At 40.7% G+C, this 23325-nt stretch overlaps 1 protein-coding gene across 11 annotated transcripts in view; it reads left to right on the forward strand.

Annotated features, from left to right (window-relative positions):
- Positions 1-4876: 4876 nt before the first annotated feature.
- Positions 4877-23325, forward strand: part of ENAH (ENAH actin regulator) — a 152977-nt gene continuing 134528 nt past the window's right edge. For all 11 annotated transcript variants that reach the window (XM_060091363.1, XM_060091365.1, XM_060091364.1 and 8 more), the window contains exon 1: positions 4877-4961. In XM_060091363.1, coding sequence (XP_059947346.1) covers positions 4957-4961 — 5 coding nt within the window. In that variant the 5' untranslated portion in view covers positions 4877-4956. The remainder of the gene's footprint in view (positions 4962-23325) is intronic.

Consider the following 23325-nt stretch of genomic DNA (forward strand, 5'->3'; position numbering starts at 1 on the left):
CATTTTTTTCTTGCCAAGCTATCAGCTAGATTTTATAAAATAAGAGATAAGAGTTCAGAATTGGGTTATGGTGATGCTTCTTTTCAATCCAGTTCTTAAAGCACCATGATTTGATTGTTATCTAGAAATGGAGCCCACCTGCCATATTCATTAGATGGCAACCATAGCTGAATTTTGTGGAAATAATGCCTTGCATTTTATAGAATATGGCCTCTACCAATTGTTATTCCAATACTGTTCAGGCTTTAGGAATCTCCTGCCAAGTTTAAACACTGTGGCACTAAGAAAAGAAAGAGACTCTGGGGAAGAGGAAATGAAATTAGCTTAATAAATCCTAATTTGGAAGGGAGAAAAATGACAAATAGAAGAAAAATGCAAATGGCAGAGAGGCAAATAGTTTCCTCTAATGTCTGTCTCCTGATAATATTTTAGAACCGAGATTATATATGGACAACTAAAGCTGAAAGATGAGTAATAAAAATATCTTGAATTCTACTGGAATATCATGTTCTACATTATTTTTTCGCATTCTTGGGAAAACGAACAAAAATTACACTAATTGCCACAAAAGAAAACTCAATACTGTTACATATAAGTAGAAAGTATACAATCACATTCACTCCAAACTATCTTCTTGTCCTCACCTATCCCTAAGTAACTCCTGAATTTTCAGGGTAGAACCCTTTTTTGGGTGATGGAGGAGACTGTGCCTACAATCCTTAGCAATGATTTCCTGACTGCTGAGCAACATTAGTCATGCATCCTCCTCATGCCCATAAATGGAGGACAAGCCTACACTGATGCTCTCAGATGAATTTAAACAAGGCCTGTTCTGAGAGAACCCTCAGAGCCAGACTGACAACACTCCTGCAGCAAACCCATCTTCAACAGAAGCATGTTTTGTTTCATCGTACGCACGCTAATAGAGGTGTAGAACAACTTGGGATCGCTGTGCACACCTAGGGCTTGGAGCATTGTGGTGTTAAGCTGGGGTGTTGCTCTGCGAGCCAAAGTTGAGGTCCACATACTCAGTGTTAAGAGGTGACTGTATTTTCTTTTTTTAGTTAATTAACTAATTTATTTATTTTTGGCTGTGTTGGGTCTTCATTGATGCACATGGGCTTTCTCTAATTGTGGCGAGTGGGGGCCCACTCTTGGTTGCGGTGCTCAGGCTTCTCATCACGTTGGCTTCTCCTGTTGCAGAGCACTGGCTCTAGGGCGTGTGGGCTTCAGTAGTTGTGGCACGTGGGCTCAGTAGTTGTGGCTCGCAGGCTCTAGAGCGCAGGCTCAGTAGTTGTGGCGCACGGGCTTAGTTGCTCTGTGGCATGTGGGATCTTCCTGGGCCAGGGCTTGAACCCGTGTCCCCTGAATTGGCAGGCGGATTCTTAACCACTGTGCCACCAGGGAAGTCCCTAGACTGTATTTCTTTTGATGAAGAGTTTCCTCTTCGATTAGAGCATTCATTCATTCATTCATTCATTCGTTTATCCATTCATTTACTTCCAAACATCCGGGTGCCTACCTGAGAGCCTGGTATTGGGCTTCAGGCTGGGTAGCCCTTGTGAGAGAAAAATTCAAGTGATTTTCACCATTCAGCCAAGCCAACACAATCTTGGCTAATTTTAGAGCAGGGTTTATGAGAAGAGAATCCGCTTTAATTCTTACTGTCTAACCCACTTACTTATGCCATAGGAAGGCAGTATGACGTGGTAGAAGGAGCAATGGACCCATAATTATAAATCCTGGGTTTAAGTTCCAGTTCCACCAAAAAGAGACTGTGTGACTGTGGGCAATTTACTTAACCTCTCTGGGCCTCACTTTCCTTTTTTGAAAAATGAGTGGGTTGGACTTAAGATTCCTTCCATCTCTAAAATTCTTTTATTCTATATGGTAACACATTCCACAAAGTTTCCTTTGTGACCAGAATTAGTTGGTGATTTCTTAGCTCAAGTTTCCCTTTGCCCTCTTTTATTGTTAAACCAAATATGAACAAGAAGCAATAACATTTTGTCACAGCCAACAAATTGCCCTTCCACTGAATGACCTTTGGAGGTCAGGCCACCCATTGCAATATCTAAATCCAAAGGCAATGGTATGACCAACTTGTGAGCTGGCGGGCTGCCATCCAAAAGGATGGAAATGGTTGTAGGCGGCCAAAATTCTTGGCTGGTACATTTTAATAAACATAGAGAATAAGAACAGCATTTTCCACTTGGATTGCTTAATTTGGTGCCCATACCATCAGAACATTTGCTGTAAGGATAAAGATGATGTGATATATCACTTATTTAGTGCAGGATGAATTAACTTTCACAAATGAGAACTAGGTTATGGAGTCATCTGTAAAGCATTTTTATCCTTGCCTCTTGTCTCTGGCAAGAGGAGATAGTTTGAGTCACTACAGCAACATCTCCACCCCTTTTGGCCCTTTGTAAGAGTTTTCCCTGAAACATAAGCTCTGCTGGATTTACTGTATTGCTATGAATGAACTAAGGCAAATTGGTGTGGATTCTTTGTGGTCAAATATGTCTTAATACTTTTCCAGGATGGTTTGATTAAGTCTTATTATAACTTTTCCAAGAAAAAAGCCTCCACAGCAAATATTCTTTGGCTAATTTGGAGAATATTTGAGGTACATGTGTTTTAATTACATAAATGACAGTGAGTATTTATGATAAGGCAATGAACCTCATAGTTAGTAGCTATGGTTTTTAATTGTGCCTATTGCACACTCATCTGGTTCTTGGGTTCTCTATTTCCGTCTCTACTTGTAATATGGCAACAAAGGCATTTGACTGGCAAGGCTGTTTTCTCTCCAGTGCTTGGAGATCCTTGAATAAAATGCTCTTCTGTGATGGTAAGCTGTAATTAGACATGTGGGTGGAAATTAGTGTTCAAGTACACCATGTTTAAGCAGAGGCACCGTACCTTTTGACTACTTGAGGCCACTCTGGTCCTGTGCCATAGGTCCAGATCACTGAGTATATAAGGCTGTTGGTTTGAGGCTGCAGGTTCCAAAAAGAAAATAACTTGGTATTGAGTCTGAAATGGGGAAGCTTTTTATAGTTAAAACTGGGCCACACAGTTCTATTATAGACAAGTCAGACATTCACCAAGTATGACTATAACTTGTTCACTTTTCTTTTGGAAGTGTAAATGATCTCAACTATCAAAACTGTAATTTGAATTGTGCCTCCATCTTAAAATAAAACACCAAAACTTTTGAATAGGTTCCTGGAGTCATGGCAGGTCTTCCATTTTGGATTAGATCCATCCTAGTCATCTTAAAAAATACACACTCCTCCTCGGGACTACAAGAGGCCTGCAATTTGTCCAGTTTAAGTTTTCATTTGATTTTTGGATTTGCTTTTCGATACCTAAAAACTCCCACAACTATAAATCCTGGCTTCCTGGATGGACTCCCCCCGCTCCCCATGCCATTGACTTTAAATGTTTTCTTCGCCAGCATTTTACGTTTACCTTTTCAAGGTGATTTCAAGACCAAACGAATGACGAAAAATTTAAAACTATCATTATTTGACATCACTCCCAGGACCCCCCGCCCCTCTCTCCCCGCCTCCCGCGGCCGGAATTCCCTTTTTGCTAATGACGATAGAAAGCGGTTTCACGGGCTGCGTTTCTGTTCTTCCATTCCCGCTGCTGCACACGATGCCGCGCGCGTCTCCCGGCGACTGCGTTTCCCCGCGAGTTGGCTGCGTTCTTTCGGGGATGAAGTCATCCCTATACTTGGTGTGTGCATATCAGCTCGTTAAATCGGTACAACACACTGGGATTCCTCGGGAAGAAAAGGAGCGAAGCGAACAATGATGACCATATTTTACATTTATACGCCACCCCTCCCCCCCCCGGAGGACTCGCGGGGAGCGGCGCGCGGCGGGGGCGGGCCGTGAGGCTGGCCGGGATGCCCATCGACTGGCAGGTCCCGGTCCTGAGATAGCAACAGTACGAGCTGAAGACAAGCCCCGCACGAGGGCACCCGGACGGGCAGATCCGGAGTCCCCCGGCCCGGCGCCCAGTCACGCATCCTGGTTGCCGCCTCCTGGCTTCCCAAGCCGGTGGCCGCAGGTCCCGCGCCGGGAGGTCCCGGCGCCCCAGTCTCCGCACTCCGGCGCGGGGGAGGCCCGGGAGCTCCCCCAGTCTCAGGGGAGCGGTAGGCGACCGGGGGGGGGACGACGGCCAAGGACAACCCCGGGGGAGGAACCCTAGCCGGCTGCGGGCGGGGGGTGAGCAACCCCGATCCCAGGGGGCTGGGGAGGCAGGGTGGGAAAGCAACAAAGAGCCTTTGCTAACCCGTAGTCGCCGAGCCCGCTCCCGCCCCTCCCCGCTCTCTGCAGTCCCGCGGGGGGTCCGGCCGGCGGCAGGGGAGCGCCCGGCCCCCCGCCTCCCCTCCCCCCTCACCGCCCCCTCGCCCCCGGGGGAAGGGGGGAGGAGGGCGGCGCCTGCGTGTTCCTCCGCCGCGCGCCCCGCCTCCTCCCGGGCTTCTCGAGGCGATCCCGACTCTCCTCCCGCGGCTGCCGCAGCTGCCGGTTGCACACGGCCTCGGCGGCGGGCGCGGCGAGCGCGGGCCTGTGGAGCTGCGGCCGGGCGCGCGGCCCCGGCGGGCACCCCTCCGAGGGCGGCCGAGGAAGCTCCCGGGGGAGGAGGAGGAGGAGGAGGAGGAGGAGGTGGGGGGCTGTGGCGGCCGCGGGACCCGCTTGGCGCCTCGGCCTCTCCGCCCCCTCCCCAGCTTTTCTTTCGCCCTCTTCTCTCCCACTCCGGGCCGGCGCCTCGGCTTTGTGCGAGGAGATGGTGTAGCCCCGCGGCCGCCCGAAGGAGAAGCTGGACACTTGTCTCCCGGCCCCGAGCTGCGTTCCCGCCCCTGGAGGAGAGACCCCCCTCGGCTCGGCGCCTCCCGCGTCTCCCGGCTGCTGGGGAAGCCTCGGCGCGGCCGACACCATGAGGTGAGGGGCGCGCGGGGCGGGGGCCGGCGGGCCATTGTGCCGCGGGAGCCGCGACCCCGCTCTCCCCGGACCCCGCCTTCCCTCTCCCGGCCCGGCGAGTCTCCCCGGTCTCTGGTCTCTTTCTCCCCCCTCCCCCTTTGTCCCTTCTCATTTCTCTTTCTTTCTTGTAATCCTCCCCAACCCTCTTATGGGGGGGGGTCCTCTTTTCGACGTTGTCCTGTTTTTCCTCAAATGCTCCTCTTTCGCCCAGGATTTCCCTTCCTAAATTTAATTTGCTCCTGGCTCCCTCCCCCCACCAGCCTTGCAAGCCAAACCTGGGAGATGGGGAGGGGTTCGAGAATCGAAGCGTGCATGTTGCTGGGAAACAGGTATTTTTCCGTCTGTATGTAAAAATTCCGTGCACTTTTATAACAAAACTCTCGTGTTTAATTAAAAAAGGGAGAAAAGTTTGAAAGATCTGAAATTCCTGCGGGGAATAAAGTGCTCTGGTAGCGATAGGTGAAAGCTCTGAAAGGTGAAATTTCACGATGGTGGGGGAAGGGAAAGAATTTATTAGGTTTATATTTGGGGAGACACAATGAAAGACTGGGATAAGTAAGTTGTTTGGGGTGTGTAAACGGGGGCGGGAGAGGGATTTGTTTGGAAAACCGTTTTCTCTCCTTCCTCTGTAGCAGCCTGTGTTGCATTGCAGCAGCTGCTTTTTCCTTTTACTCTGTAATCAGTAAGACAGAAGCTAAATTTTTTCAGCCCCAAAGAATTGAAGGTACGGTCGTAAAATATTTTAATTGATACGATGAAACATATGGTGTGATATTTTTCGGTTTTGTTTCTCCAATTGTGTAAGAGAATAAACCATGATGTGGTGTGTCATTCATTGGAGATTTTTTTCAGTCTTTTCTAAGCCTGTTTTGTGTCCCTAACCTTCTCTTTTCGGATTGGTGCAAGACTTCGTGAGAAATGGGACTTGGTAGACTGAAGGCTGATCCATTCTGCGTTATCATCCTTACGGCCTTCCTTTTAGGTTAAACAGTTGTGGATAAAGTAAATTACTCCATTTCTGTCTTCTGGAAGAGATAGTCTTACAGTTCATTTGGATTTGAATCTCCTTTGTGTTAAAAGATTAATGGCTAACCGTTGCCAAGACCTTTATAATGTAATACAATGAGATTTGAATGATATAATCTACACATTCCTGCGCTTTGGCAAGAAAATGTCATGTCATTGGAATTCTTTCTCAATTTAAGTAGTTTTCATTTTAAACTTTTTTTTTCTGTCAAGGTTGAACACTACCACTTTGTTTATATGTATATGTTTTTTGTGGTATAAGCTGTGTTGAGTTTTCACTTCAGCTTACTGTGAATTTGAATTATGTTTTTCTTTAATTCCAAGTTATAGACCTTTATTTGAAGGCTTTAAAAATTGTTTTTAATGCTGTGTTTCTAAGTGACCCTTTTCCTTAGTGATTTCACATGCAAGTTATTTTCAAATATAATGGATCAGTTCGAAATGTAATTATGGCATACGAACCAAAAAACATAATCTTCATAAAATGTGGCTTGAAAAATGCGAGTCATGCATTTGAACGTGGTTTTTTTTATCAAGTTACTGATGTCCTTGAAGACTCAGGAACTATAATAAAACATCCGTAATGTTAACATCGTGTAATACAACATATTGTTGATTTCTGCTTTAAAGATTTAATGCTTATAGGGGTCCTGCAGACAAGAATTTATCAAATTTTTCCAAACTTTGGGTAAAATTTTCTCAACATTGAGGAATGTAAAACAATGAAAGTGGGATATTTTAAAATAAAATGATCGTAAAATTGTCATACTCAGAGATTGTGAACCAAAAAAAAAAAGTTAGAAGTATTCAGTGAAGTTTGATCACTATCATGTATAGTTGTGAGTCTGTCAACAGTAAATTATGTCTTCACTTAAAAGTTCCTTTTCTTATAAAAAGTAACTTGTAATTTTTAAGCTGTTTTCCTGCTCTATTATTAAATGTAGAGAGGAACGAATCACACTGATTCTTTCCAGTAGCATAAATATAGAACATGGTACACAGGTCAGAAAAGTTTGTTCAGGTAGTCTACAGTAATTCTTTGTAGACTAATTGTGAATAATTTAAGAGCAGAAAAGAGGATCAGCTTTTCACTTTGGAAGGCATTGGATTATTTGGTAGGTGGTTTGTACAACTCATATATACACATTTCCTTCGATACCTGTAAAAGCAGGATGGTGTGGTATGAAAGTAAAAGGTTCTTGTGCTGGCTGCAAAAAACTCTGCGATATTTTGGTGCTTAAGAAAGGGCTCTTCAGGTTATATTCGTATTTGACTTAGTCCAAATGATGCTTTCAAGTATGGTAGGACATAAATGTTATGCTAGTCAGTCGAGTCTCTCTTATTTATATTAAGGAGTAGTTCTGATGTTTTAAAGGCCATCCGGAAATAGGAGTGCATGAGTAGGAATTTCCATTTAAGTTGGTCAGAATTCTGAAGAGAGGATATGCTAAATATGTTGGCGGTTTAGGCATTTGTGATAAGATCTTTCAAATGACTGTAATTTCAGGAATAGCACGCTCATTGTGGTATTCCTATAAGAAGGAAACAGAATAATACTGTACATTTCTGAAACAATCTTAACGGCATTCTGTACTTGTAAAAAGCTGTATATAGAATTACTTGTTAATGTTTTGCTTACAGATAAGAATTTAAGAAATGAGAAAGTGTATTTCTTACATAAGACAGTGAAAGGGTTGAGACCCAAAAAACTGGTACTTTAGTTAGTGTAACACCCAACTTTTTGGTTCTGTTCTTATTGTTAATTTATGTAATGTTTCAAAAGTATAAGATTTATGATTGAGGTAGGTGTATATATGTAATATTAATATAGTGTATGCTTTTTAAATGATTACATTTTTACTTAGTTGGTTAGTTACTCAAGATCTTATTTTGGTAGAAAGAGGAGCTTGTCTGATCTAAAATAGTTGCATGTAGCCTAGTGGCTAAGAAGAGCTCAGAAGATTTTGGATTGACATTCTTAGGTCCATATTAAATAGTCCAGGCTTCCACTCACTATTCTGTGACTTTCTCATGGAAAAAGGTGTTGTGGAGTTGTGAGGATTCATCCAAGCCACTTATTAGCTGGATGACCTTGAGCTGATCACATTATTTCACTCATCTGTATTTTAAAATATGTAAAAATAGGGATAATTCTTTACTGGGTATTAAGGATCAAATGATAATGGAAGAGAGTGTGTATTGTGTACTTGTAAGCATTATACAATTATATTACTTCTCTTGTTTTAGGGCTTAGTTCTGTTTTAGACTAGTTATATAAATCTTTTGGGTAGTTAGCTTCACCTCATCCAGTCCAAGTGTGGCAAGAAGGTTTTTTTTTTTAAATAAATTTATTTATTTACTTATTTTTGGCTGCGTTGGGTCTTTGTTACCACGCTGGCTTTCTCTAGCTGCGGTGCGGTGCGTGTGCTTCTCATTGCAGTGGCTTCTCTTGCTGTGGAGCATGGACTTGAGGCGCGCAAGCTCAGTAGTTGTGGCTCGCCGGCTCTAGAGTGCAGGCTCAGTAGTCGAGGTGTACGGGCTTAGTTGCTCCGTGGCATGTGGGATCTTTCCGGACCAGGGCTTGAACCTGTGTCCCCTGCGTTGGCAGGCGGATTCTTAACTGCTGTGCCAGCAAGAAAGTCCCACAAGCCGGTTATGTTTTGCTTATCTACTCCCAATTGGTAGTGACTGCCATGTTGATAAGGACATAGCTGCATTTCTGGGTTTGGTGAGAAAGTGCCATGATTAGTAATGTTTAATTGGGATGAGGGTCCCAGAGAGTGGCAATAGAGTGTTTCCTGGAATGCTCATTATTTAACCATCTGTGATCTAGTCCACCCTTCTTATTTTATAGGTGAGGAAACCGATCTTTAAGTTTCCTTCCTGTGTGTATATTTAGTCTTTGAAGTAGTTGTTGTGATTTTGTTACCTTCATTTAAATTTAATATACATTTTAGAGTGTGGCACAATCAAAGCTCAGAAGATCCAGGGTTTATATGCTGACTTGTTAATGGAGAAAACAGATAAAAATGGAGATAATTCTATTATTTCAAGGATTGTTGTGTCAGATGTCAAGTGAGATACCCATGAAAGGATATAAATAGTCTCTGTGCCCACGGATCTTCCTTTATGCTTGTAGCTTTTGGATGTGTGACTTTCTCACAAACGTTAATTTTAGGGGCAGGAGCCAAATTTGCATTTTTTGGAATGTTAGTGCATTGTATTTAGGCATTGTTTTGCCTTGTAGGTATTAAGTGAACACTTCTTGAATAAGAATGTAGATTAATGAAGAAAATTTACCGGTTTTTACAGTAGTCAAGGTTTTGGATACCTTTTTAGCCCAGTTGGAATAAGCAAAATAAGTGGCAGGCCCATTTGGCTGGTATAGAAGAAATTACATACTGGACTGACAGTTTTGGTTACTTATCCTACACACAGCTTAACTCTGGGGTGACTGTATAACTTGTAAAACACCCAGTCTTTATCATAAGTGTAAGAAGGATTTGGAAAAATGTGATTTCAATTTTTATGCAGTTGTTGGGGAGGAAAAGGATACTTAGTCTCTTCCTGTGCCACTCTCCCCCTTCTTTGAAACTGACAGATGGAACTGAGTGGAAGTAAAAGTTAAAAAGGAGAATCTGAGCTGAGGCTGTACCTCAGTGAATGATTCCCCTAATAAGGGCTTATGAAGTTTTCTAGAATAGAAATCAGGAAGGGAATTCCTTGTCAGACTTTCTGGGAAGTAGTCCTTGATTTATCTGCCTCCCAGCTCTCCCTTTGTGTTACTATGTACTTTGCATGTTTTTTGGCCATTGCATTTATTACATTGTTTTATAATGATCTGGGTCTATCTGTCCCTCTTCATTGTAGGCTCCTTGAGGGTAGGACAGCGTTTTTATATTCACGGTACCAGCAAAATAGTAGGCAAATAGTGGGTGCTCATGTAAATGCTTAACTTTGAGGTGTCCTTTTCCAGAATCTATGTACTAACAATAACCACCACCATTTTTGGAGCACCTGTAGTGTTCTAGAAGCTTGCTGGGTATTATAGGATGTAAAATAGTATTTGGCATATAGTAAATGTTAATAAAGTTATTTAATGGAAAGAAACAAAAACAAGCATCCTGACCACAGGAATAGTGTTCAGAAACAAATAGAGTATGTTTCTCACTCAAACACAAAGCTCAGAAGTGGCCAAAAAGAGTCAAACTCAGGGGCTTCCCTGGTGGCGCAGTGGTTGAGAGTCCGCCTGCCGATGCAGGGGACACGGGTTCGTGCCCCGGTCCGGGAGGATCCCACATGCCGCGGAGCGGCTAGGCCCGTGGGCCATGGCTGATAAGCCTACGTGTCCGGAGCCTGTGCTCCGCAACGGGAGAGGCCACAACAGTGAGAGGCCCGCGTACCGCCAAAAAAAAAAAAAAAAAAAGAGTCAAACTCAGGTTTGTCTAACTCCAAAGCCCTTTTGGAGGATACCGGGTTTCCTTGACTTTCTCATTAAATTCTCCATTAACAGAATGGCCATCATTCTGTTTTTTAGTCTCTTTGATCATGGGACTTGCAGATATTTTTGAGCAACAAGCTTATGCATGTCTATTGGTTTACCTTATTTCTGCTCTACTTAATGACTGCTTTGTTTTGATTCTTAGTAGTGCTTAAAATACCAATAATTGGATAGTTTGTGATATTTATGAAGGAGGATGTATTAGCTTAGGATGCTGTAAGAAAATCCCACAGGAATTTATTTTCTTAAAGTTCTGGAGGCTGGAAATCTTGAGATCAGTGTGCCATTATGACCAGGTTCTGGTAAGGCTCTCTTTACTGGCTTGCAGACTGCCATCTCCTTGGGCACCTTCTACTATGTCCTCACATGGCAGAGAGCGAGAGCGAGAGCGAGAGCGAGAGCGAGAGCGAGAGCGAGAGCGAGAGCGAGAGCGAGAGCGAGAGCGAGAGAGAGAGAGAGAGAGCGCGCGAGAGCGAGAGCGAGAGCGAGAGCGAGAGAGAGAGAGAGAGAGAGAGAGAGAGCGAGAGAGCGAGAGCGCGAGAGCTCTCTCTCTTCTTACAAGGTCACTGATCCTATTGGATTTGGGCCCCACCCTTATGAACTCATTTAACCTTAATTACCTTCTAAAAGCCCTGTCTCCAAATATTGTCACATTGGGGGTTAGGGCTTCAACATATGGATTTTTGGGGGGGAAATAATTCAGCCCACAGTAGAAGATACCCAGATTTTTTTTGTCAGTGGATATAACTGATGGAAGAAATGAATCTGTATAATGCTTAGATGATTTATAGATTGGTTTTATTAAGTAAGTCTACATGAAGAAATCATTTACTAACAGGGAATGATTTACACAAGAGACCTCTTATATTTTCTAGAAATTTCTGTATGCTGGAAGCTTCTGTTTTATAATGATTCTAATAAACTTAGTTAACATGTACTTTTCCAAAGAATCCTTTTGGTGTAAAGCAGTCAGTGCGCGTATATTTCAGTGCAGAGGTTGCATGGAAGAGGGTAAAGAGGACAGGCTTTGAAGTCAACCTGAGTTCAAATTCTATTTTGACGTTTATGAACTAAGTGATTCTTGAGTAGGTTACAAACAGTTTTTGAGATATGAATTCCTTCTGTAAAATGGAGATGCTTTTTGCATTACAGAGTTGTTAGGAAAATTAAGTCAGAAATTATATAAAACCCTGGCATAGCATTTGGCATGTAAAATGGGTTTGAGAAGAGTAAATCCCCTACTTCTATGAAAGTCTGACATCTCTTAAGTTTATGTTAAGAATGTGAAAAACGATGTAAAATGGTGCAGCTGCTTTAGAATCAGTGTGGTAGTTCCTCAAATGCTAAACATAGAGTTACTAGATGACCCAGCATTTCCACTTGTCGGTATACACCCAAGAGAAATAAAAACATATATTTGTGCAAACTGTACACAAATGTTCATGGCAGCATTACTCATAATAGCCAAAAGGAACATGGATGGAAACATGCTAAGTGAACGAAGTCAGACAGAAAAAGCCACTTATTTTATGATTCCATTGATACGATATGTCCATAATGGGCATATCTATAGAGACAGGAAGTAGATTAATAGTTGCTACGGTCTTGAGATAGTGAAGGAGGAGTGGGAAGTGAGTGTGTGCAAAAGGGTTCCCTGACCCCATTCTACTCTGTGTGTGTGTGTGTCCGGGGCGGGGGGAGGTTGGGGGCTTCCCGAAACCAACAGGCAATTCCCAGATGCCATCAGGGTGTCTGAGAATTCATCTCAACCCTGACACTGTCTGCCTGGAGATAGAATGAGATTCCAAGGGTAAAGGGCTCAGTCCCACAAGACCCACCCTCCACTTCAGAGGTGAGTTGCAAGTCCAGGTTGTCACCTGTACTTCTGACCAACTGGCTGTGAATCAGAGGGTCCCCACAGCTCCCTCCTCAGGTGTGGTTAATTGGCTAGAACAGCTCACAGAACTCAGGAAAACTTGTTTACTCACTAGATTACTGATTTATTATGAAAAGATTATATTAAAGAGTAGGAGCCAGATGAAGAGCTGCTAGACAGGGTGAGTTCCTGAACAAGGGAGCTTCTGTCCTCGTGGAGCTTGGGGCCGGCACAGTGGCACGTGGAAGTGTTCTGGTTCCCCAGTGTGGAAGCTTTCAAAAAAGAGAGCCTAAAAGGCTGTTCTTTTGTTTTTTGTGGAGGCTTCTTTACATAGTCATGATTGACTGAATCATTGGCCAGTGGTGATTGATTCAACTTCCAGCCCCTCTCTTCATCCCTGGGGACGGGGTGGGGTAGGGGCTGGGACTGAAAGTTCCAACCCTCTAATCACTTGGTTGATTCTCCTGGCACTAGCTCCCATCCTTAGGTGCTTCTGAAAGTTACCTCATTCACATAACCAAAAGACACCTTTATCACTCTCTACACATAGGAAATTCCAAGGGTTTTGGGAGCTGTGAACCTGGAACTGTGGAGGAAGACCAAATATATATATATCTGAATGACCAAACATATATCTTACAAATCACAGTGTGTATGGGGTTTCTTTCTGGGGCGATGGGAAATGTTCTAGAATTAAACAGTGATGATAGTTGCACAACCTTGTAAATACACTAAAAGTCACTGAATTGTATACTTTAAAATGGTGAATTTTATGGTATGTGAATTATGTCTCAACCTCCACTCCCCATCCTTGGATTATTATTTTCACTTATGCACTAGAGTAAATAATACCGGAAGATGGTCTTGTTTGCTTTACATTGTTTCTGACATTTTTGTTACTTTGGACTAATATTTTAAATTGACATCTTCATGTTTTCTAAAGAAGAGATATTGAAGGTAGAACCGTTGGGCTTTTCTCTTTAGGGAACCAGGCAGGTAGGAGTGGTGAAGTGGAAACATTAATTAGTGGTGCCTTTGAGAGGCCTAAACAAATTTTGGAGTCATATATTTGTGCTCAGGTAGCAGCCATCTCTCTGGTAGCCCTGTTATAAGCAAGAATGACTAAGGTCACTGATTATATCAGTGAAGCAAATCCATCAGAATCTTCAGAAAACTGTTCAAACCAGGTAGTGTTTTTTTTTTTTGGGGGGGGGGGTCTGTTTACAGTAATCTCAAATACCAAAGAAAGGTTTTGTCTTTGGGAAATGAAGCAACCTTGATGACATTTTTTTGCCCTTCTAGAACATCTGGTTTTGGCAACCAGTACATCTGATGATAATGAAGTCAAAATGACTAACTGTGCTTCAGAGGTCTTCAATCTATCCTTTTTGGTATCTGTTATTGTATGTGTCAACTTGGTAGGGAAGAAGATTCATAAAGAACCTCAGAACATAAAGTGAAATAAAATGAATAGCTCTTTAGGTCAAATCTCAAGGGAGTCCAAATTGTTTGTCTAACAGTGCAGTGAAGGGATCTTTCTGTGCAGGTTTTGTAATGATAAAATTGGTTATATTTGAGTGTCTGCTTTGCTCTGAGATGTCCCTTCCTCTCCTCTCCCAAATTCTTGTCTCACATTCGACTAGTATCACAAGCAAATTGTTCATTTTTTAACAATTTAAGATTTACGAATCATAAGTTTTCATTTCAGTTATTTTGATCTCTTTTTAGTCTCTTTAATCTTTTATTTGCAGTATTTTAAGAAAATGAACCAGTTTACTATTATCCAAATAAATGTCGGGTCAGTGTTGTTTTATAGAATTACTTTTTTTCTTTCACTATAAAGCAGTACAGGTTTTGCATAGATTTTAGAAGGTATGGAAAGTATAAAGATTTTAATAACTTAAGTCCAAAGCATCTAGAATTTTGATATTTTGATGTATAGCTTTCTAGACTTTCTGTAATGCACATAGGCAGCCATAAATGTGCTTGTGTGTGTATGAGTATGTTTTAAGTAAGTGAGATCATACTATTTAGAAGTGAAATTATGTTCTGTATTTTGTAACTGGCCCCTTTCCACATCTTGTCACTAAATAGAAATCTAAATAATTTTAAGTGACTGCACAGTGTTCTCACTATGCTTGGAGTGACCTTAATCTCTTAGGGATAGACTTTTAGATTTTTTTTTCATTATTTTTGTTATTATAAAAAACACTGCCATGAACATCTTTGGGTATATATCTTTGTACACCTGTGTATCATATTTTATATCTGCACAGATACTTATATTTTAGCATACATTCCTGGAATTAAAATTGAGGACTAGTATTTATTTTTCCCCTTTCTTTGACTTTTTTCTGTCAGCAGGTCCCATCACGTCACCCTCCCCTTGCTTCTCTCCATCTCACTGACACTGCTCAAATCCAGGCCACTGTTAACGCTCACTGGAACAATCAGTATCTCCTCACTTGCATTCTTGTCCCCCATTCTCTATACATCAGTTAAACTGATCTTAAAGTGGAAATCCGATAGTGTTCTTCGCTTGCTAAAGCCTTCAATGCCACCTTAGTGCTCTTAGGATAAAACCCAAATTAATAATAAAAGCAAAATTATTAGTAGGTCCTGCCTGATCTGACTATATTCTAGTTCCTAGCATAGGCCTCTGAGTATGCAATAAGTATTTGAGTGAATAATAAATGAAATTACCAGACCAGAGGGAATTTTATCAGTTTTTGACACACATTACCAAATTAACAACATGGATGAGAGTGCCAGTTTCACCACATTGTGATCAACTCAAGCCATTATTGGCCTTTTTAATCTTTGCCAATCTGATGGCAAAAGGTGTTATCTCATTGTTTTAATTTGTATTTCTTTGATACTAGAGTTGGACATTTCTTCATGTGTTTACTGGACATCTCTGTTTTTGTGTGAATTGTCTATATCCTTTGCCTGTTTTCCCATTGGGATGTTTAGTTGTTCCTGTAATGATTTATACCATCTTTAATAAGTAACCCTTTATGGTGTAGCTATATTGATATCATACCAGTTATCTAATGTGGTATTACAAACCGCCTCAAAACCTAGTAAAACGTGTGAGTTGGCTGGGCAGTTCTGCTGGTCTCACCTGGATTCACTCATCTTTTCATTCCCTGACTGGGTTCACGTGGTGTGTCTGTCTGTCTCTCACTTAGTAATAGCAGCCTTCCATTAGATCATGCCCCAGTGTTCAAGCTTTTATCAAACTTCTGCCTGCATCCTGTTCCCTTAATCTTCTTGGCCAAAGCCAGTTACATGGTCAAGCTCAGAGTCAGGGTGGGAGAAGAAGACACAAGGGTGAATCAAGAGGTGTGACTGTTGGGTGCTGTGATGTAAAATCAACAGACGTATCTTATAAAGAAATTTATCACTTGTCTTTTAATTTTGCTTTGGTAAACAAACATCAAAATTTCCTGTCAGATCTGTTGGTTTTACCTTTATAGTTTCTGCTTTTGGTGTCATGCCTTTCCCAACCTAAAATTATATTAGTATTTACCTACATTTTTTACTATTACTTTTTGGTTTATGGTTTCATTTATGTTTAAATTTAAGCCGTCTGAAATTTGTTTTGATGTAAGATGGGAGGTTAGTATTTGACAAAATATCACATATTTAGTCCTTTGTCATTTGTTGAATAATCTGTCTTTTCCCATTGATTGGAAATGCCACACTCATTGTATGCTGAATTCCCATAAATACTTGGTTCTTTTCGGACTCATGAGTTACTTGTCTAATTCTTTGTTACTACCTCGCTGTCTTAATTACTTTGAGTCTGTAGTATATTTTAATTTCTAGGAAGGAAAGTTACTGTTCATTTTCTTGTTTTTCAAAACTTTATTTGCTATTCTACTTACTACATTCTTTTAGATTAGTTTTGGAATCATTTCATCAATTAAAACGAAAATGAAATAAAAAAGAAAAATTGCACCCCGAAACCTGTTGGAGTTTTGATTAGAATTGTGTAAAATTAATGGATTAATAGGGGTAGGGGAGAGAATTGACCCCTTTATAATACTGAGTTTTTCATTCTTTTTTCTCCTCCATATATTCAGATTTTTAATTTCATCTTTAGTAAAGTGCATCAACACTTCAGTTTCTAGTTTAGTAGGTTTGATATGGTACCTTTAAAAAGTTCTTACATATTTAGAAATTAAACTTTCAGCTTATTTTTACTCTAAGTATATCTGTTCTCATTTTTGTCTTAATTTTATTTAAAATGTTTACTTGTATTTAAACATAAAGCCTGTGATTTAAAAAAAGTTTTTTCCTTCTCCAATAACTCAGTTCCAATGTTGGCATTTATGTTCCTCAGTTTTCTTAGATTTTGGAATGTAATAGCTAATGGTTACTGAGTACTTACTGCCTGCAATATCAATACTTCCCATATTAACCATTTAATATTCCTCTTATAACTTATAAGGTAGGAACAGTTGTTATTCCCCTTTTATAGATGAGAAAGCTGAGTCGCAGAGGGTTAAGTAACTTGCCCAGGGTCACGCACTGGTAAACAGCAAACTGGGATTCCATCCCAGGCAGTCTGATTCCAGAGCCCATGCTTTTAACCAGTATGCTTGGGTCTCTCATTCAGACATGAACTGAGGTCTGTGTTTGAATTTTTTAAGTGTTGATGTGTGAATGAATAATTTACTTTTTCTTTGTGATTTCATCATATAAGGAAGGGTTCTTTATTTTCTGAAAATAATTGGTACAAGAACAAGGCCATGTAGGATGAATTGACCTAGAATAGGAGTAACATTTCAGAGATAGCAAGGGTGGGGAGAAAAGACTTTACTTGGGTTTAATCTTGAAAAATGAAACAAAATTATGGAAACATTCATGTTATAGTTGCTACGATGTGTTAAATTCTTAAAATGGAAGAAGAATGAATCAAGTGTTGGTTGCTTGTTTTGCATAATTTTTCTTTAAAAATTGCAAGATCGCATGAAACTATATACTTCGTGTAATGATGGACTTTTCTAGTATGATCCTAAAGAAGTCCATTTTTGCCAAAATATTCAAAGGCTTCATTATCAAAGCCCACTTATATTTTCATATTATTTTCTTTTGCCCTCCTATTATCTCATCTTCATTAGCTTTCTCCAATTATTTGCTCATGTTATCTGTTCAAATGCTTTCAGGGGCAAGTATCAGACTTAAAGTACTTAAACGTTAAGAACATTTACTATTTCATATAATTGGAAGTCCCGATAAAGAGTGGGCTCCAGGCCCACTACACTCAGTGGCTCATGGATGTCTCTGAGAATCCAGGTACATTTTGCCATCTTGAGTATCCATTTCATCTTCACACAGGTAGCAAGCAGGCCATGGGATTTCTAGGCTTCACATTCAGAACTAGCAACTCTTACAGGAAAGAGGACCATCTCTTCTTTTGTTCCTTTTTTCCCCTCTTAAGGTATAATTTACATACAGCTAAATGTATTAATCATAAATATATCTACAGGTTGATGGATATTTACTACATATACACATCTGTGTAGCTACCAACCAGGTCAGGATACAGAACATATCGAGTACTTTTCATCCCATTAAGTGCCCTTACGTTCCTTCCCAGTCAGTGTCCCTCTCCAATTTTCATTTCTGCCAGTGGCTTTGCCAATAGTTGGAAACAGTTCTCATCATTTTTAGTGACTTTGTAAAGCCCTGCATCTTTTGGAAGCTTTGCACTTCTACTTTGTACATGATACTCATTGTGTTGCTTTGTCATTGAAATACCTGCCATCTTTGAGAGACTGACAGGGCAAAGGTGAAGTGGACTGACAGAGGCTCCTGTTACCGTAGGACAGATGTTTGACAGGGATGAATTTTATAAGTTGTCAGTTCATTAGTTTTTCTGGTGTGTGTGTGTGAGGATGACTTTGCTTCCCTGGGCGACCTGGCAAGTTGTGGGAGTCTGGCAATGAATCATATTAAGACCCCTGAACCTATTTTGGCCTATGTTACATTTTTACATATGTGTTGCTGTATTTTCTAATTTATTGCATTGGCGTATTACCCCATCCAGTATGTGATCTATGCAGCAGTCAGGTCTTTCTGAAATTCAGATTTTATCAGCTCAGTCTTACCTCTAAAACACTCAGTGGCTTCCCATTGCTCTTAGAAGTAATACCAAACTCTTCATTATCATGGCCTACGTCCCACATGGTTCCTCTTGCTCTGTGATTCCAAAGTTAGTAAAATGGCCCAGTAAGGTGAATCCTCAAAAACCAGTTACAGGGAATTCCCTGGCGGTCCAGTGGTTGGGAGTCTGCATTTTCACTGCTGTGGGCCTGGGTTTGATCCCTGGTCGGGAAACTAGGATCCAGCAGGCAGTGCAGCGCGGCCAAAAAAAAAAAAAAAAAAGGAAAAGAAAAAAAAAACCCAGTTATAAAAAAGTCAAGATGTGCATGGACATACCCATTCCCTTATGCTTACAGTTTAGTGGGGGAGGAGGCATTAATCAGTTTGGTACATGGTATTGTGAGGGTAGAGACTTTCATATATTTTTGTTTGATTCCTTTTTAAATAATGTCATGTGCAAATAATATTTTAAAATTTTGTCTAGTATGTATGCCTTTTAATTACAGCAGGTTGCCAGTGTTATTTTATATTGCTTTAGTATTTTGTTATACCCGTTTATTATTTTTTTCAAAGCATCTACTTTAAGGGAAATTCCTCCATCATCTTTTTATATTCCTCTGGATACGGAAGTTTTTCAAGGTGGTTTCATTTGGGGAGGAGATAGGTCTAATAGAATCATCATTGGCTTCAAAGCTTTTCTGCTCTTTACTGACTGTGAGACCTTGGCTGTGCCCAATCTCAATTTCTGTTTCTGCCAAATGGAATTAATAATCCATTGCCTTGTTTTGTGGTTTGCCATAATGTATTTAGAGAATTTATGGATTTAGTGTATTCTAGCTATCGTTTTCTTTGTGTTGCACCATAACTTTCTTTAAAAAATGAAGTTCAAGCTCCTGAATGTTCTTTTGCCTTTTTCTTTAACTTTTAATGTGAAAGACTTCTTATTTTAGGCACTCTAAAAGCAAGGAGCTAGTTAAGTTCTTAAAGAACCTATATTTTAAAATGTTTTAAACTTTGTTAAAATGAATCTTTAAAAAGCAGACCCCCTGAACTGTGGAACCGTTATTTGTATCACTAGGAACCAGCCCCCTTTCTCGCGCAGTGGCCACCTCAAGTCTCTCACTCTACCTTCCTTTCATATGCTTGGTTCCTACTTTGTCAGCTATTCTTCCCAAACTTCCTCCTAAAAAACCTTCACCTGCACTCTGTAGCACACAGATGTCTCAACCTGGCATTCAGGGTCCTCTGCAAAACATTCCAGCCATGCCTGTCCATACACCCCACATGAATTCATTTCACAGTGGTCTGCTGCTTGTTCCCCAAAGGTTCTGGTGGAATTTTGGTCTCATTACTTTTGTTCTGTCTTCTGGAAAGCTGCCTTCTCTGTGCTCACTCAGACTCACTCTTGCTTCAGTTTCCTCTGCTAGTTTATGTCTTTAGTTATTACTCCAGGCTAAGTCTCTCTTATTGAACTCAGATCATCTGTTGACTGTTCAGCTCACTTGGTACTTCAGACCTAAAATTTTCCCTCAAAAAATCAAGCGTGAGCTCCCTTTACTCATGGCACATTTCCCTAAGCACTTTGTAGCATGCTGGGTACAATCAGGGACTTCCAGTAACTTTAAAAAAAGAAATATAAAAATTAAACTCATGATTATTGAGTGTTTTAGGCCTTCTCATTTTAATTCTCTAGATAAATCATCTGATTTTCAAAGGTATTAGGTAGTAGTTCGCACAACTTAATATTAAACACAGTATGTTTTTATACTCCTTTAATAAAGCTATGTAAAGGTATGGATAAGTGGTGGTAATGATATTTGGATTAAAAAATTTAATATTTACTTGAAAGCATAAGGACCAACACATCAAATATGTGTGTGTGTGTGTATATATGTGTATATGTATATATATACTTTTTCCTACCTGGAAATCTTATACAAATAAGAATTGTGTCATCCAGTCAGCAAGCCTGTTTCCCTTCAAAAGATTAACTGTTGTAGTTCTTTCTATCTGAGTATGTAAAAAGTACTAAACTTAGAAACTAATTCAGTAAGGTTTTTATACAGATCATGGATACAGTGATGAACTAGGCAGTTTATTTTTTGTGACCTCCAGATCTAATCTTTCCCTTCCCCCATTTTCCTAAATGTTCCCATAATTTCTGTATCAATAAGATTCTCTAGAGAAAAGAACTAATATTTATTCATTCATTCATTTAAAGAAACTGACTTACATGATTGTGGGGGCTGATTAATCTGAAATTTGTTATGCAGGCTGGCACACTGGAAACTCAGACAGGAGTTGATGTTGTACCTTGAATCTGAAATTTGTAGGGCAGGCCAGTAGGCTGGAAACTCAGAATTTTTATGTTACAGTCTTGAGGCAGAATTCCTTCCTTGCCTCTTCTAGCTTCTGGTGTGTGCTGGCAATTCTTGGCATTTCTTGGCTTACAGATGCACCACTCTAATCTCTGCTTCTGTGGTCATAGGTCTGTCTTTTCCCTGTGTGTCTCTGTCTTCACATGACGTTTTTCCTCTTTTAAGGAGACTAGTCATACTGGATTAAGGGCCCAGCCTACTCCAGTGTGATCTCATTGTAACTAATTACATCTGCCATGATCCTGTTTCTATTCTAAGTAAGATCACATTCTGAGGTACTGGGGGTTAGTACTTCAACACACCAACTCTAGCCTGAGTTTCCCATTTGGGTATGGACCACGACTTTGGTCTCATTCACCTCTCACTTTAATCAGTTGAGCTAACTGCCCCAGATGACAGATACAGAGGGTGACATGCATACATTAAATATAAGTACATGCAAAATATCCACAGTAAAGCTACTAGAACTAATGAATGTATTCAGTAAAATTGCAGGGTACAAGATCAACGTGCAAAAATCAGTTGTTTCTATACACCAGCAATGAGCAATCTGAAAAGGAAATTAAGAAAGCAATTTCATTTACTATAGTATCGAAAAGAATAAAATACCTAGGAGTAAATTTAACCAATGAGATGAAAGACTTGTATACTGAATGTTACAAAATATTGCTGAAAGAAATTAATGAAGACCTCAGTAAATGAAAAGACCTTCTGTGTTCATGGATTGAAAGATTTAATATTGTTAAGGTGATAGTAGTACCCAAAGTGATCTACAGATTCTGTACAATCTCTGTCAAAATCCTAATGGTGTATTTTTGCAGAAATAGAAAAACCCATCCTAAAGTTCATATGGAATTTCAAGGGACCCGGAATAGCCAAAACAGTCTTGAAAAAGAACAGAGTTGGAGGGCTCATATTTCGTGATTTCAAAACTTAATACAAAGCTGTAGTAATCAAAACAGTGTGGTACCAGCATAAATTAGCCCTGTAGATGGATGGAGCAGAATAGAGAGCCCAGAGGTGAACTCACATTTATGGTCAGTTGATTTTTTGACAAGGTTGCAAAGACCATTCAATGGGGAAAGGATAACTTTTTCAACAAATGATGCTGAGAAATCTGTATATTCGTAGTTCTTTTGAAAGAGTTTAGTATTTTTTCCTATAATATGAATGCCTACATCTAAATCAGGGTTTCTCAGCCTTGGCATTATTGATATTTGAGGCCAGATAATTCTGTGTTGTGGGCGCCATCTTGTGCATTGTAGGGTGTTTAGTAGTATCCCTGCCTCTACCCACCAGATGCCTGTAGCTCACCGCTAACTTCTCTTCCTAGTGAAATTTTGCATGGGGGAGAAATCACCCCAGTTGAGAATTATTACTACTCTAAATTCTAAAATGTCAGGAATTATTATATAACTTTTAAACGTTTTAAAAATATGTTCAGTTTATTTATTTATTTATTGGCTGTGCCGCACAGCTTGTGGGATCTTAGTTCCCCGACCGGGGATTGAACCCACGCCCTCAGCAGTGAAAGTGTGGAGTCCTAACCACTGGACCGCCAGGGAATTCCCTTAAATGTTTTATGTTTATTTTTAAAATAAATTTATTTAGTTATTTATTTTTGGCTGCGTTGGGTCTTTGTCGCTGCACGCAGGCTTTCTCTAGTTGCGGCGAGTGGGGGCTACTCTTTGTTGCAGTGTGTGGGCTTCTCATTGCGGTGGCTTCTCTTGTTGTGGGGTACGGGCTCTAGTTGCACGGCCTTCAGTAGTTGTGGCTCGCGGGCTCAGTAGTTGTGGCTTGCGGGCTCTAGAGCGCAGGCTCAGTAGTTGTGGCGCACGGGCTTGGTTGCTCCACGACATGTGGGACCTTCCTGGACCAGGGATGGAACCCGTGTCCCTGTCCCCTGCATTGGCAGGTGGATTCTTAACTGCTGCGCCACCAGGGGAGTCCCTGTTGTATATTTAAATGAAAAAAAAGTGACTTTTGCTGTTTCTTTTTTTTTTTTTTACATCTTTAATAGAGTATAATTGCTTTACAATGGTGTGTTAGTTTATGCTTTATAACAAAGTGAATCAGTTATACATATACATATGTTCCCATATCTCTTCCCTCTTGCGTCTCCCTCCCTCCCACCCTCCCTATCCCACCTCTCCAGGCGGTCACAGAGCACCGAGCTGATCTCCCTGTGCTATGTGGCTGCTTCCCACTATCTATCTACCTTACGTTTGGTAGTGTATATGTGTCCATGCCTCTCTCTCGCTTTGTCACAGCTTACCCTTCCCCCTCCCCTGCAGTTTTACATTAGAGAAAACCAATGCTTAAGTGACTTAGCTAAAGTCACATGGTCTAAATGACACCTGAGATTCAAATCAAAATCCTGCATAAATCCAAAGACCTTGCTGTTAATACTTTGGCCTCTAACTGTTCTAC

Source organism: Mesoplodon densirostris, chromosome 2 (genome assembly GCF_025265405.1).
Source record: "Mesoplodon densirostris isolate mMesDen1 chromosome 2, mMesDen1 primary haplotype, whole genome shotgun sequence".
Classification (NCBI taxonomy): domain Eukaryota; kingdom Metazoa; phylum Chordata; class Mammalia; order Artiodactyla; family Ziphiidae; genus Mesoplodon; species Mesoplodon densirostris.